A 16,148-nucleotide genomic window follows, 5' to 3' on the forward strand; every position below is an offset into this window, starting at 1 on the left:
TATATATCCAGCCCTACTTTTGACCAGTGGTAGTATGTGGCTAAAGGTGTATTATTTATATATATCCAGCCCTACTTTTGACCAGTGGTAGTATGTGGCTAAAGGTGTATTATTTATATATATATATCCAGCCCTACTTTTGACCAGTGGTAGTATGTGGCTAAAGGTGTATTATTTATATATATATATATCCAGCCCTACTTTTGACCAGTGGTAGTATGTGGCTAAAGGTGTATTATTTATATATATATATATATATCCAGCCCTACTTTTGACCAGTGGTAGTATGTGGCTAAAGGTGTATTATTTATATATATATATATCCAGCCCTACTTTTGACCAGTGGTAGTATGTGGCTAAAGGTGTATTATTTATATATATATATATATATATATATATCCAGCCCTACTTTTGACCAGTGGTAGTATGTGGCTAAAGGTGTATTATTTATATATATATATATCCAGCCCTACTTTTGACCAGTGGTAGTATGTGGCTAAAGGTGTATTATTTATATATATCCAGCCCTACTTTTGACCAGTGGTAGTATGTGGCTAAAGGTGTATTATTTATATATATATATATATATCCAGCCCTACTTTTGACCAGTGGTAGTATGTGGCTAAAGGTGTATTATTTATATATATATATATATATATATCCAGCCCTACTTTTGACCAGTGGTAGTATGTGGCTAAAGGTGTATTATTTATATATATATATATCCAGCCCTACTTTTGACCAGTGGTAGTATGTGGCTAAAGATGTATTATTTATATATATATATATATATATCCAGCCCTACTTTTGACCAGTGGTAGTATGTGGCTAAAGGTGTATTATTTATATATATATCCAGCCCTACTTTTGACCAGTGGTAGTATGTGGCTAAAGGTGTATTATTTATATATATATCCAGCCCTACTTTTGACCAGTGGTAGTATGTGGCTAAAGGTGTATTATTTATATATATATATTTTGACCAGTGGTAGTGCACTACATAGGGAATACGGTGCCATTCCTTTTCAGAAGCAGACTTTACTTGAAGGTGCTGTGACCCACATTTCTCTTTAGCTCACCACTTCTCTCTTTTCTTTTCCCTTTCTTTCTCACAGTCCTGGAGAAGAGCGAGTTCAAAGACGAATCGCAGTTCTTCCGTTTCTATGCCGACGAGGAGATGGAGGGCACGAGTTCCAAGAGCAAGCAGCTGCAACGCAATGACTTCAAGCTCATTGAGAACATCCTGGCCAAGTCCCTGGTGGTGAGCGTGACTACACACACACACAGGAACGTATACACACACACACACACACACACACAAATGTATACACACACACATGAACACACACACGCATGAACGTATACACACACATGATTACACACACACAGGAACGTATACACAGACACACACGCATGTATACACACAGGAATGTACACACACACACGCATATGAACAAACACACACACATGAACACACACGCATGTACACACACACGAGCGTATACACACACACACATGAACGTGTACACCCAAACACACATGAACACACACAAACGTATACTCACACACACATGAATGTACATTATACAGTACACACTCACGCATGAATGTAAGTAAACACAGGCATGAACACACACTTGCACACCTGCATCTGTGTATGATCATAACAGCACTATACAGAATTATTTGCCAGTAATTCATTGCATGGTTTATCCACTGCTGTACCAATAAGCTACCACTCAGTGTTATTTAGAGGACTAGGTTTTCGACTTCCCCAGTGGTCTGGGCATGATTTGGAAACAGCCATGTCCTGTCCTCCGCTCCACAAGGCCTGTGCGTACACGTGACGGCGTGAACCACATCTGGATGTGAGTCTCAGAGAGCACTTGAAGATGTCTCATCCCCCGTGGCTGTTGCAGCTCAAAAATCTCCTCCTCACGCCTTTGAAGACGAGACAGGGCTTTGAAGTCCTTCTGATCCAACAGCGTATTAATGGCAGTTGTCTTTTACAAATCGTGTGTGTGTGTGTGTGTATATGTGTGTGTGGGTGGAGGTCTCATAGGAGGCGAGCATCAGGAAGAACCATTTTTAAACTGATGAGATCAGTTTGATGGTTTGCCCGTAGTCAAACCGAAAACCATCGATAACATTTGTTCCGTTTGAATGCTAAAAGGCTAAGAAATAAATATAATCGACAATATGTAAGGAATGTCACGTATCGACACCCACAAACGCTCATGAGTTCGGTTGAAATGCATAGGAGGACGTGGTGGAGACTTTTTGAAGAAGATGGTCCTCAAAGAGGAACCATCACATACATGCTTCCATGTGTGAGCTGCAGTTAGACTTGACATACCCCCCTACTGTGTGTGAAGAGGCTAATTACAAAGCTCTCCGAAGGCCTGCCAGAAATGTCTCTCTGACCTTTAACCATCTCACCCTTGATTGGACATGTCCGTTTGTTGCCATAAAGGGACCCCCCCCCCCCGAAGCACTCTGAAGAAAAGCTGTCTCATTATTTGAAAAGTAGGGTCCACAGCAGAAAGGAACATGGCGGTGTCTCTGTTCGACTGTTGATTTTGTGTGTCTGAGACAGCCTTGCCTGTGTGGCACTCCATCTCTCCTCACATTCTCTCTCTCTCTCTCTCCCCACTCTCACTCTCTCTCCTTCTCACATTCTCTCTCGCTCTCTCTCTCCTTCTCACGTTCTCTCTCGCTCTCTCTCTCCTTCTCACGTTCTCTCTCTCTCCCTCTGTCACTCTTTCTATATTAGTTTCTCTTCATCTAATGTTCTGTCTCTCACACTCTTTCTCTCTCTCGGTCCCTTCCTCTCGCGCTCTTGGTCTCTCTTGATCGATGCATCAACACCGTGCGACTCTCCCCTGTGACATCCACCAACAGGTGCTAGAAGAATGAGAGTAAAAGGTCAAACCCACCTCAGAAAAGGGTGGGAAACTGGAAGCTACATCAAGTTACGTTGTGTCCAGCTAACATAAGTGCATTAGCTTTTCCAAGCGTTTCGTCAGCAGAACGAACGAGGAAGTGGACCATTTTTATTTTGCCTAGGAGACGCCCCATCCCTGATCAGCTCAAATGCTAATCCTTCCCATTCCCGACAGCTATGACTGAAGTGATAGTCCGACACACACACACACACACACACACACACACACACACACAGCTCCTTGATGCTGCAGAGGCCATTGTTTAGTCTTTCTCCTTGTAGCAGTCTCCTCAGACGGGCGTTAGCGATAGCCATCTTATCACAACTCTGCAGTAGGGAGATAACCCCCACCGTGTGATTGTTAGTGCTCGGTAATGGAATCGTCCCAAATAAACCCACATGTGAAGTATGCATTTGACCCAGGTCTGTTCATTGCCATTGTGTCATTCGGTTGTCATTGACAAGCACAGTGATTGCCAGACAAAATGTCCAGATTTGGTTGGTTCCTTCAATTTGCGCAATGGATGAATGAATTAGTCAATGTCAATCAAAGCCTTCCAAGCTCCTTGGTCGATGTTGTGTTGTTTGTTTCTCTCCCCACAGATCCACCCTGAGGAAGAGGACTACGGCTTTGAAATCGAGGAGAAGAACAAGGCCATCGTGGTGAAGTCTGTCACCAGGGGCTCTCACGCCGAGGTGAGGAGTCTACATACACACACACACACACACACACACACACACACACACACGTCTGTGCTTCTTCCTTCTCACTGACAGAGTCCATTAGTCCCAGTGATTCAGGCGCTGGTGGTTCTGTCACTCTCCTCAGGGCATCTATTCTCAGTGTGGGGATCAGATCAGCCGTATTACATTAGACATGCCTGCTCACATTCTCCTCAATGCCACCACACGCCACAACACGACATCCCAGCTCTTTGTGTGTGTGCTTACGTGTGCGTGTATGTACGCGCCTGCACACGTCTCCATCTGTCTTTCTGCCTGCAGCCTTATGGGAGGACAGCCTTCTATCTCTACTCTCTCTCTCCTCTCTCCTGACTCAACTAATCAGGGTCTTGGAATCTTGATTGGTTGAAGTAGAGGAACTAGTGTTGGGATGGAATAATGACTGGGGATCTCTGAGTGAAGGGATTGGGGGAAACAGCCTTACTGCACTCCTTCCCTAACTGTCCCTAACTGTCCCTTACGGTCTTTCTCGCCTCCCTTGTTCCCTGTCACCTCCATCTCATTCCTCAGCCCCCTCTATCGCCTCTGCTTCTCTGCTCCAGACAGTGCCAGCTTAGTTCGGTCCTGGCTGACACAGAGCGTGCGTGTGTGTGTGCGTGTGTGTGTGTGCGTGCCAGCATTGTGAATGAGGCTCAGCTGATTCACAGGGCCCAGTGAAAAACCCTGGGAGAGCCAGGGACTCTAAGAGGGTCGGGGGGGAGAATACCAAACATGCGCACACACAAACACACACACACATATTCAGAGGGCCACTGTGCCTGGCTGTCCCTATTCTGGTCTGTCCTCCAAAGCCAACCCCGCAGGCAACCAAAGCCAAGCGGATCTGGTCCCTGGGTCCTGGGCGAGCCAGAGAGGATATAGAGGATGCATTATTCTCACGACGTGACCAGACACATGCACGCAAAACCCATCACAGTTCAATATGCATTAATGCCCCGCAAATGGCGGGCAGATGTGCAAAGCTCATATCGTTGAGCTTCCCTTCTTCATTAGCGTTTAAAAAGAAAAATGTATCATTAAGATTTCACCTGAATGCCTTTCCCCATTATTTAACCAGGTTTTATAAGTGACATCTGGTCAAATTGTTCGCAAGCATTTTTACATTTGCAAAGCAAAATGGCCGCTGATCTAGCATGAAATGATGAGACAACCTATCCGGACACTTCACCGGTGTTGTTTCCACTCCGTCCTCCCTCTCCAGATGGCGGGGCTGCAGGCGGGCAGGAAGATCTTCACCATCAACGAGGACCTGGTGTTCCTCAGGCCCTTCCAGGAGGTGGAGACCATGATCAACCAGGCCTTCTGCATCCGCCGCTCCTTACGCCTGCTGGTCAACACCAAGGCCAAGGAGTGAGTTACAGTAGTACAAGCATGGACACGCACGTATACACATACACAATTTCATTACACACACACACACACACACTTAACTAGACACACAGGCTGTGTTTGGCCAGTCTCTGATTCACTCCCTTGTTGATTTAGGATCGTGAAGGTTCCAGACACTCCAGATCCCCTGTCCTTCAAACTCTGTGGCTCCGCCCCACCTCATGTACACGCAGTAAGGAAAGGTGAGTATCAACCGCTTTGATTGGCTCTCTCTGAATTTGACCTCGAGTCTTGGGGTTCACTCATTGGACGTGAACACCACACACAGGAAATATGTACTGCGTCGTATGTTAAATGGCTCGTGATTTAGTCACGTCTTGTCTGCTAATAGACCATTTATGGGAGGGAACCTGGAATGCTAGAATACATGCCAGAAGCCTGTCTTTAAATTATAGGATGAGGTAACGTTACCTTCCAGCTATGCACCTGTCAGCTTCAGTTCCCATTTACTGAGGCTCTGCTTTTTTGGACCACATGTTCGCTAGGGTTCAAAGTTAAAACCCTAAAAGACGGCACTCCCCCCTACACACACACAGAACTTAACTCCTCTTTGTTAATACAACCACCTGGGCCACATTCTCCCGGTACACTGCCTGCTAGGCAGATGTTTATATTATATAAAAAGAAGAAGCGAAAGAAGAGCGGGGGGGAGATTTACGGCTATCGAATTGCGAGCGAGGGATTGGTGCAAATGTGTAAAACAGCTGGAAGAGGAGGTCGGAAAAAATGTCTGACTCCTTTCTGTAGCATCCAGGGATGAGGACAAACACACACACGCAGGCTGCGGAGCGTGGGGTTCCTTCCAGCTACCGGCCCCATATGAGTTGTCTCTGAATGATGTCAGACTCTCCAGGCACACTCTCATCTCCTAAATCAGGGCCCTACTTGACGGCTGGGAGGGGTTGCTGCTAAACTGAAGTTATGGCGCTGTGTGCTTTGTGTGAGGTGGATGACAGGGAAAGGGATGCTAGGCCTGGTATTTTAAAATGGGACAGGAATATCTGTTTAGTGCACAGCTAAAGTGTTACCAGGAGTTATTTGAAGTTTTTACACCCACGTATGTCTTCATTGTGTGCGTATCTCTTTCTTTGAGAAAGATGGCCTTGGATAGGTCTTCTCTGATGAACCGATTCTTAATTTCAATGGGATGTCCTAATTGAATGAAGGTTACATTGAATAAAATACATATTTACACGAAGGACTAGATTTAAAATTAAAATTGCATTGCACTTACAGTATATTACAACAATTTGTAGAATTTTTGTTTGGGGGGGGGGGGGGGTGTGACTAAAAGTATAACCGCATTGCGATTACAATGACGACCCTGCGGCATATCCAAATGTGATCCCTGACCCCTGTGTGACTCCAGGGTCGGAGGCGGCGGCAGCGGGCCTCCAGCCAGGTCAGTGTATCCTGAAGGTGAACGGCAACAGCATGAACCTCAGTGACTACCAGGAGGTCCTGGAGCACTTCACCTCCTCCCAGCAGGAACACCCCGACATGGTGAGAGGCCTGGCACTTCCATTGGTTTAATTCTGTCTGCATAGCGTTAGAGGAAACAAATGTTCGGAGATGGTGAGATTCAACCACAAAGGCATGGCCCAGTCTTCCCCTATCCTGGTCCTGGGGGCCCCAAAGGTCCTTTTGACCTTTATCACTAACATACCTGATTCCACTTATCAAAAGCTTGATGAGGAGTTGAATCAAGTGCCTAAGCACCAGGATTGGAGAACACTGACACAGCCTAATGTAGCTTTAAAAAGAGCCTTAAACCATTGCTACTTTTCTACCCGTGCCAAGATGTTTTTCTACCAAACTAGTGTGTTCCCTTCTACAGTGTCACGTGCAAGGTTTTATTTGTATTTGTTGCATCACAACTAGGGTTCTTCCTGATTCTCAGTTTCAGTCTTCTGCCAGTAGACCTCTTTCCCCCCCTTGTTTTTCTTTTCCTACTGCGTCAAATATAGTTTTTTGGCTTTATCCTGCTTGGGACCCAGCAGGATGTACTGTGGTGCTTTTTTTATTAGGTGATGTGTTGATATTTACTCTTGCTCCTCTCCTCCTATCCAATCCCCCGCTTTGTTGATTTTTTACCCTGGATTCTCTTGTCCTATCCCCACAGCTCTTGCCCAGTCAAATCTCCTCAGAGCTGCTCTGTTTGGACCATGTCTCTGTTAGTTCATTCACACAGCTGGTTAATTGCCAGTGTGTTTCCTGAACCAGTGCCATGTTCTCTGAGAGAAAATGCATTATACAGGGCCTTCAGAAAGTATTCACACCCCTTGACTTATTCCACATTTTGTTGTTACAGCCTGAATTCAAAATGGATTAAAACGTTGTTTTATCTCACCCATCTACACACAATACCCGATAATGAGAACGTGTAAACATATATATTTATTTTTAACATTTTTTGCACTTTTATTGATCCCTAATTTACATAAGTATTCTCACCCCTTTGCGATGACACTCACACTTGAGCTCAGGTGCATCCAATTTCCTTTGACCATCCTTGAGATGTCACTACTACTTGATTGGAGTCTATTGTGACCAATTCCTGTGGCCAATTCAATTGTTTGGACATGATTTTAGAGGGTCCCACAGTTGACAGTTTGTCAGAGTGGAAACTATACCATGAAGTCCAAGGACCTGTCTGTAGATCTCTGAGAACTGTGGTGATGAGGCATATATCTGGGAAAGTGTATATAACAATTACTACTATGTAGAAAGTTTCCAAGAGCACAGTGGTCTCCATCATTGGGAAATTGAAAAAATATGTAACTACCCAGACTTTGCCTAGAGCTGGCAGTCCGACCAAACTGAGCAACCAGCCAAGAAGGACCTTGGTCAGGGAGGTGACCTAGACCGCAATGACCACTCTGACAAAACTACAGCATTCCTTGGCTGAGATGGGAGAACCTGCCAGAAGAACAACAGTGTCTACAGCACTTCACCAATCTGGGCTTCATTGGGAGAGTGGCCAAACAGAAAGCACCCCAGAGAAAAAGGCACATGACAGCACGCCTGGAGTTTGTGAAAAGGCACGTGAAATATTCTGAGAGCGTAAGGCAAGAGATTCTGTGGTCTGATGAGACAAAAGATTAACTATTTGGCCTGAATGCAAAGCTCTATGTCTGGAGAAAACCAGGCCCAGCTTATCACCAGTCTAACCCCCATCCCTACCATGAAGCTTGGTGGTGGCAGCATCATGCTATCAGAATGCATTACAGCGGTAGGCACTGGGAGACTGGTAAGGATAGAGGAAACAATACAGGCAAATCCTTGATGACAACCTGTTTCAGACTGTAAATGAAGATTTACGTTCCAACAGGACAGTGTCCCAAGCATACAGTGAAAGCAATGCTGGAATTGCTTCAGAACAAGAATGTGGAAGTCCTTGAGTGGCTCAGCCAAAGCCCAGACTTGAATCCCATTGAAAATCTGCGGAAAGACTTGAAGAGTCACCGCCGCTCCCCATCTAACTTAACAGAGCTTGAGAACATCTGCAAGGAAGAATGGGAGAGAAATCCCCAAATCCAGATGTGCAAAGCCGATACAGACATACCAAAGGCAGCAGGTAGCCTAGTGGTTAGAGCGTTGGACCAGTAACTGAAAGGTTGCTGGATCGAATCCCCGAGCTGACGGAGGTTAAAATCTGTCGTTCTGCCCCGGAGCAAGGCAGTTAGTTAACCCACTGTTCCCCGGGCACCGAAGACGTGGATGTCGATTATGGCAGCCTCCTACACCTCTCTGAATCAGAGTGGTTGGGTTAAACGAGGAAGACTCATTTCAGTTGAATACATTCAGTTGGACAACTGACTAGGTATCCCCCTTTCCCAAGACGACTCAAAGCTGTAATGGTCGCCAAAGGTGCTTCTACAAAGTATTTACTCGGGTGTGAATACTTAAGTAAACTGTATGATGGCATGTACAGAAACACACACCAATGTTTGACTCCAGTGTGTCCCTCTCTGTGTCCTATAAGTATCAGTGGGTGTATCGGGCATTTGAGGATGTTGAGGAGGACAGGGGGGCGTTCGGGGCCTGCCCAGCAGAGAATGGCTCTGAGACAGAGGAGGAGAATGCCAGGAATGGAACAGGTACTGTAGTGTATACTTACCTCACTGTGGGTTTGTCTCTGTCCATCTACCCATCTATCCAACAACAGGTGTGTACTCAAAAGCGTCCTGTATTTTGTGTCTCATCCAGACTATAGCCTGAGCAGGCTGTCCATGTCTGATGACTCTGTGCCTCTGGTGAGCATGATGGTTGACAACGTGCACCTGGAGCATGGCGTGGTGTACGAGTACGTCAGCACGGCCGGCATCAAGAGCCACGTCCTGGAGAAGATGGTGGAGCCCAAGGGCTGCTTCAGCCTCACCGCCAAAGTACATGTCCATTGTTGTTGTTAGCATTAGCATGCTAACACTGCTCAGCAGATTGTGGTATACTGCTGGAGCAGGTTGGCCACAATACATATATATTGTTGTTGTGTTCTTCTAGCATTGGCACTATGGGTTTCTGTTCATAGCCACAGCCAACGACTCGTTAACATTAGCATTTATGACAGACAACAATGGGAGTGAATGCTTCCCAAGTTACATGCTGTTCAATTCCATGACTTAAACATTAGTTTTCACCTGTCAGATCCTGGAGGCCTTTGCCGGTGACGACAGCCATTTTGTGCGCAACTGCAGCCAGCTGATTTCACAGAGCGACCGCGTGGTGTCGATGCCTCAGTTTGAGTTCAGGAACATCTGTGACACCAAGCTGGAGAGCATCCGCCGACGAATCAGCAGCTACCAGCAGGTACAGGAACTACAGGATCCCTCTGTCTCTCATAGCCCCATATGTAGTGCAAGAGCAGCTACAAACACGGACTGCTTGCCGCCTGTCTTCAACTCTTTAGTACACACTCACTCTCCCCCTCTCTTCCTCAAGCATACACACTCACTCTCCCCCTCTCTTCCTCAAGCATACACACTCACTCTCCCCTTCTCTTCCTCAAGCATACACACTCACTCTCCCCCTCTCTTCCTCAAGCATACACACTCACTCACTCTCCCCCTCTCTTCCTCAAGCATACACACTCACTCACTCTCCCCTCTCTTCCTCAAGCATACACACTCACTCACTCTCCCCCTCTCTTCCACAAGCATACACACTCACTCACTCTCCCCCTCTCTTCCACAAGCATACACACTCACTCACTCTCCCCCTCTCTTCCACAAGCATACACACTCACTCACTCTCCCCCTCTCTTCCACAAGCATACACACTCACTCACTCTCCCCCTCTCTTCCACAAGCATACACACTCACTCACTCTCCCCTCTCTTCCACAAGCATACACACTCACTCACTCTCCCCCTCTCTTCCACAAGCATACACACTCACTCACTCTCCCCTCTCTTCCACAAGCATACACGCTCACTCACTCTCCCCTCTCTTCCTCAAGCATACACGCTCGCGCACCCCCCCACTTCAGTAATTCAGCACCAACTACACCCCACTCACACAGACAACGCACCGATATCAGCAGTGAGCATTGAGCCATCATTATCTTATAGCGGTGAAGGTACCAATTTCAATCTCCTTCATTGTGTGTGTGTGATTGTTTTCAGTTTGCCCAGGAGTTGAGGAACAAGGCGTGTCCCACGTTCAAGCAGGCGGGTGTGCGGCCTCACCCACTGGGCTGCATGGACTTTGTGCCCACCAACTGCCACGTCAACCTGATGCAGGTATCTTACCCCAAGACCACCACGGCCACTGGCAGGGCCTTCAGCATCCGCTTTGGACGCAAGAACTCCTTCTTCGGCCTGGACCCCGACCAAGGTGGGGCGAGCAGACGTGTGTGTGTACACACATGGACGCATAAGACGCATGTGCATGTATGAACTGAGACACACACACATACCTTTGGCTTACACAATGAGAAGAACAGCAAGAAAATACGACAATAGAGCCCAGTTGGAATCATATCCATGGCTAAGTTCAGTTTTTTTGTTTAAGTCAAGTCACATTTGAGTTTTGCCAACAATAGCCAATATCCCCTTATTAACAACATTACGCTGCCAGCCTTTAAGGCTTCAAACAAAGAGATCATTTCAACTAATTACCCTCTCTGACCAATGAAATCCCATTGTGCAAATGACTTTATGAGCTCTCGTGATGAACCAAACCTTGTTAACCTTGAGCCGTATATCGGGACAATTCCCACAGTAGATTAGCAGTAATGTAGTTGTAATCCCGCCACTAATCGTCCCCGCCGGTCGCCCATTGAAAACATCCATTAGCCTCAGGTGACCCTCCCTTCCACGCCGTCACGTGTAGCCTTCTTCTCTGTGGGGGATGAGTGATGTCACCAAAGCGGGCCCTCCAAGGCACCACGGGTGGGATATTCTCCAGAGAGTAAGAGGGTGATGAGGAGATGGGGATCATCAGATGAATTTACTGTAGATGTTGTTAGGTCAAGGGACAGAGAGAAAGTGAGCGTGAGATAAACAGAGAAGGGGCAGAGACTGTTATAGAGTCAGAGAGAGCGAGGGAGTGAGAGATCTTAACAGGTGTAGCCCTCGGCCCATCCACAAAATGAAATAGAACATTATACACGGAGTATACAAAACTTGTAGAATGACATAGACTGACCAGGTGAATCCAGGTGACAGCTATGATCCCTTATTGATGTCACTTGTTAAATCCACTTCAATCAGTGTAGATGAAGGGGAGGAGACAGGTTAAAGAATGATTTTTATGTCTTGAGAGAATTGAGACATGGATGGTGTATGTGTGCCATTCAGAGAGTGAATGGGCAGGACAAAAGATTGAAGTGCCTTTGAATGGGGTATGGTAGTAGGCGCCAGGCGCACCGGTTTGTGTCAAGAACTGCAACGCTGCTGGGTTTTTCACGCTCAACAGTTTTCCGTGTGTATCAAGAATGATCCACCACCTAAAGGACATCCAGCCAAGTTGACACAACTGTGGGAAGCATTGGAGTCAACATGGGCCAGCAACACTTTGGACACTTTGTAGATTCTGTTCCCTGACGAATTGAGGCTGTTCCGAGGGTAAAAAAGGGGGGTGCCACTCAATATTAGGAAGGTGTTCCTAATGTTTGTTATAGTCCGTGTATACAGTTGAAGTCGGAAGTTTACAGACACCTTAGCTAAATATATTTAAACTCAGTTTTTCACAATTCCTGACATTTAATCAGAGTAAAAATTCCCCGTTTTAGGTCAGTTAGGATCACCACTTTATTTTAAGATTGTAAAATGTCAGAATAATAGTAGAGATTTATTTCAGCTTTTATTTCTTTCATCACATTCCCAGTGGGTAAGAAGTAAACATATTAATTGAGTGTATTTGGTAGCATTGCCTTTAAATTGTTGAACTTGGGTCAAACGTTTCAGGTAGGCTTCCACAAGCTTCCCACAATAAGTTGGGTGAATTTTGGCCCATTCCTCCTGACAGAGCTTGTGTGACTGAGTCAGGTTGTAGGCCTTGCTCGCACAGGCTTTTTCAGTTCTGCCCACATAAATCTTCTATAGGATTTTTGCAAAGCACCCCCACAACATGATGCTACCACCCCCGTGCTTCACAGTTGGGATGGTGTTCTTCGGCTTACAAGCCTCCCCCGTTTTCCTCCAAACATAACGATGGTCATTATGGCCAAACAGTTATATTTTTGTTTAATCAGACCAGAGGACCTTTCTCAAAAAAGTACGATATTTGTCCCCATGTGCAGTTGTAGACCGTAGTCTGGCTTTTTTATGGCGGTTTTGGAGCAGTGACTTCTTCCTTGCAGAGCGGCCTTTCAGGTTATGTCGATATTGGACTCGTTTTACTGTGGCTATAGATATGTTTGTACCTGTTTCCTCCAGCATCTTCACCAGGTCCTTTGCTGTTGTTCTGGGATTGATTTGCACTTTTCGCACCAAAGTACGTTCCTGTCTAGGAGACAACGTGTCTCCTTCCTGAGCGGTATGATGGCTGCGTGGTCCCATGGTTTTTATAATTGCGTACTATTGTTTGTACAGATGAATGTGGTACCTTCAGGCGTTTGGAAATTTCTCCCAAGGATGAACCAGACTTGTGGAGATCTACAATTATTTTTCTGAGCTCTTGACTGATTTCTTTTGATTTTCCCAAGCAAAGAGGCACTTGAAGGTAGGCCTTGAAATACATCCACAGGTACACCTCCAATTGACTCAAATGATGTCAATTAGACTATCAGAAGCTTCTAAAGCCCCGGCATAGTTTTCTGGAATTTTCCAAGCTGTTTAAAGGCACAGTCAACTTAGTGTATGTAAACTTCTGACCCACTGGAATTGTGATACAGTGAAATAGTCTGTCTGTTAACAATTGTTGGAAAAATAACTTGTCATGCACAAAGTAGATGTCCTTAACCTACTTGCCAAAACTAACAAGAAATTTGTAGGGTGGTTGAAAAACGAGTTTTAATGACTCCAACCTAAGTGTATGTAAACTTCCGACTTCAACTGTATATATCTCTATGGGCCCATGTGGTCCTCCTGTCTGTTTAGTCTCTGTGGTTTCAGTAGCCTACCGTTTGGCCTGTCATCCGGCTGCCGCTCTGTGCCGAGCCACAGAGACACTCAGACAGCCATGGGGGAAGGAAGCTGCAACAGACAGCCAGCCGTCTGAGATAACCATTAGCATTGTTTCAACCTGTCTCTCGCAGAATGATTTCACATCTACTCTCTAGTTGTGTCTTTTCAACATGTGCAAGACTTGGCAATTCCCCCAGCAACCGAGTTTAAAGTTTCTTTACCAGGCTGAAAAAAATCATACAACTCCAAAGTGACGGCTTCATTGGCTTTGCGGTCAGAAATGCATGGACAAAATGTTTGCTTTTTTAGGGCATTTAGTAGCCTCGTGGAGTGCTCAGGGCTGGAATGTGCGCAAAGTATAGGAGCTCCTCGACTTAATGGTAGGCTATGCTAACGTTACACCCTCAGGCTCCACAAACAGGACATAGAATTAGACCACAATACCAAATAAAAAATATTTTACTGTGTTTTTGTCACGTTCTAGGCATTTCTTCACGACTCGCAAGGCAGTATACATTTTATACATGTATTTTTTTATTTAACCTTTATTGAACCAGGTAGGCAAGTTGAGAACAATTTCTCATTTACAATTGCGACCTGGCCAAGATAAAGCATAGCAGTTCGATACGTACAACATCACAGAGTTACACATGGAGTAAAACAAACATACAGTCAATAATACAGTAGACAAATAAGTCTATATACCTTGTGAGCAAATGAGGTGAGATAAGGGAGGTAAAGGGAAAAAAAAGGCCATGGTGGCGACGTAAATGCAATATAGCAAGTAAGACACTGGAATGGTAGATTTGCAGTGGAAGAATTTGCAAAGTAGAAATAATGGGGTGCAAAGGAGCTAAATAAATAAATACAGTAGGGGAAGAGGGGGAAGAGGTAGTTGTTTGGGCTAAATTATAGATGGGCTATGTACAGGTGCAGTAATCTGTGAGCTGCTCTGACAGCTGGTGCTTAAAGCTAGTGAGGGAGAAAAGTGTTTCAGAGATTTTTGTTCCAGTCATTGGCAGCCGAGTACTGGAAGGAGAGGTGGCCAAAGGAAGAATTGGTTTTGGGGGTGACCAGAGAGATATACCTGCTGGAGCGTGTGCTACAGGTGGGTGCTGCTATAGTGACCAGCGAGCTGAGATAAGGGGGGACTTTACCTAGCAGGGTCTTGTAGATGACCTGGAGCCAGTGGGTTTGGCGACGAGTATGAAGCGAAGGCCAGCCAACGAGAGCATACATGTTGCGGTGGTGGGTAGTATATGGGGCTTTGGTGACAAAACGGATGGCACTGTGATAGACTGCATCCAATTTATTGAGTAGGGTATTGGAGGCTATTTTGTCAATGACATTGCCGAAGTCGAGGATCGGTAGGATGGTCAGTTTTATGAGGGTATGTTTGGCAGCATATGAGGGAAGGATGCGTTGTTGCGAAATAGGAAGCCAATTCTAGATTTAACTTTGGATTGGAGATGTTTGATGTGAGTCTGGAAGGAGAGTTTACAGTCTAACCAGACACCTAGGTATTTGTAGTTGTCCACATATTCACAAGTCAGAACTGTCCAGAGTAGTGATGCTGGACGTGCAGGCAGCGATCGGTTGAAGAGCATGCATTTAGTTGTACTTGTATTTAAGAGCAGTTGGAGAGTTGTATGGCATTGAAGCTCATCTGGAGGGTTTTTAACACAGTGTCCAAAGAAGGGCCAGAAGTATACAGAATGGTGTCGCCTGCGTAGAGGTGGATCAGAGACTCACCAGCAGCAAGAGCGACATCATTGATGTATACAGAGAAGAGAGTCGGCCCAAGAATTGAACCCTCTGGCACCCCCTTAGAGACTGCCAGAGGCCCGGACAACAGGCCTTCCGATTTGACACACTGAACTTTATCAGAGAAGTAGTTGGTGAACCAGGCGAGGAAATCATTTGAGAAACCAAGGCTAACGAGTCTGCCAATGAGAATGTGGTGCTTGACAGAGTCGAAAGCCTTGGCCAGGTCAATGAATACGGTTGCACAGTATTGTTTCTTATCGATGGCGGTTAATATATCGTATAGGACCTTGAGCGTGGCTGAGGTGCACCCATGACCAGCTCTGAAACCAGACTGCATAGCGGAGAAGGTGCGGTGGGATTCGAAATGGTCTGTAATCTGTTTGTTGACTTGGCTTTCGAAGACCTTAGAAAGGCAGGGTAGGATAGATATAGGTCTGTAGCAGTTTGGGTCAAGATTGTGTCCCCCCCTTTGAAGAGGGGGATGACCGCAGCTGCTTTCCAATCTTTGGGGATCTCAGACGACACGAGAGAGGTTGAACAGGCTAGTAATAGGGGTTGCAACAATTTCGGCAGATCATTTTAGAAAGAAAGGGTCCAGATTGTCTGTCTAGCCCGGCTGATTTGTAGGGGTCCAGATTTTGCTGCTCTTTCAGAACATCAGCTGACTGGATTTGGGAGTAGGAGAAATGGGGAAGGCTTGGGCGAGTTGATGTGGGGGGTGCAGTGTTGTTGACC

At 45.8% G+C, this 16,148-nt stretch overlaps 1 protein-coding gene across 1 annotated transcript in view; it reads left to right on the forward strand.

Moving 5' to 3' along the window:
• prex1 (phosphatidylinositol-3,4,5-trisphosphate-dependent Rac exchange factor 1) overlaps positions 1-16,148 on the forward strand; it is a 109,262-nt gene that overhangs the window by 73,299 nt on the left and 19,815 nt on the right. The window contains exons 16-24 of the mRNA XM_065020664.1: positions 1,116-1,261; positions 3,548-3,640; positions 4,890-5,038; positions 5,174-5,259; positions 6,447-6,580; positions 9,063-9,177; positions 9,287-9,465; positions 9,725-9,886; positions 10,701-10,911. Coding sequence (XP_064876736.1) covers positions 1,116-1,261; positions 3,548-3,640; positions 4,890-5,038; positions 5,174-5,259; positions 6,447-6,580; positions 9,063-9,177; positions 9,287-9,465; positions 9,725-9,886; positions 10,701-10,911 — 1,275 coding nt within the window. The remainder of the gene's footprint in view (positions 1-1,115; positions 1,262-3,547; positions 3,641-4,889; positions 5,039-5,173; positions 5,260-6,446; positions 6,581-9,062; positions 9,178-9,286; positions 9,466-9,724; positions 9,887-10,700; positions 10,912-16,148) is intronic.

Source organism: Oncorhynchus nerka, linkage group LG7, assembly GCF_034236695.1.
Source record: "Oncorhynchus nerka isolate Pitt River linkage group LG7, Oner_Uvic_2.0, whole genome shotgun sequence".
In the NCBI taxonomy this organism is placed as follows: Eukaryota; Metazoa; Chordata; class Actinopteri; order Salmoniformes; family Salmonidae; genus Oncorhynchus; species Oncorhynchus nerka.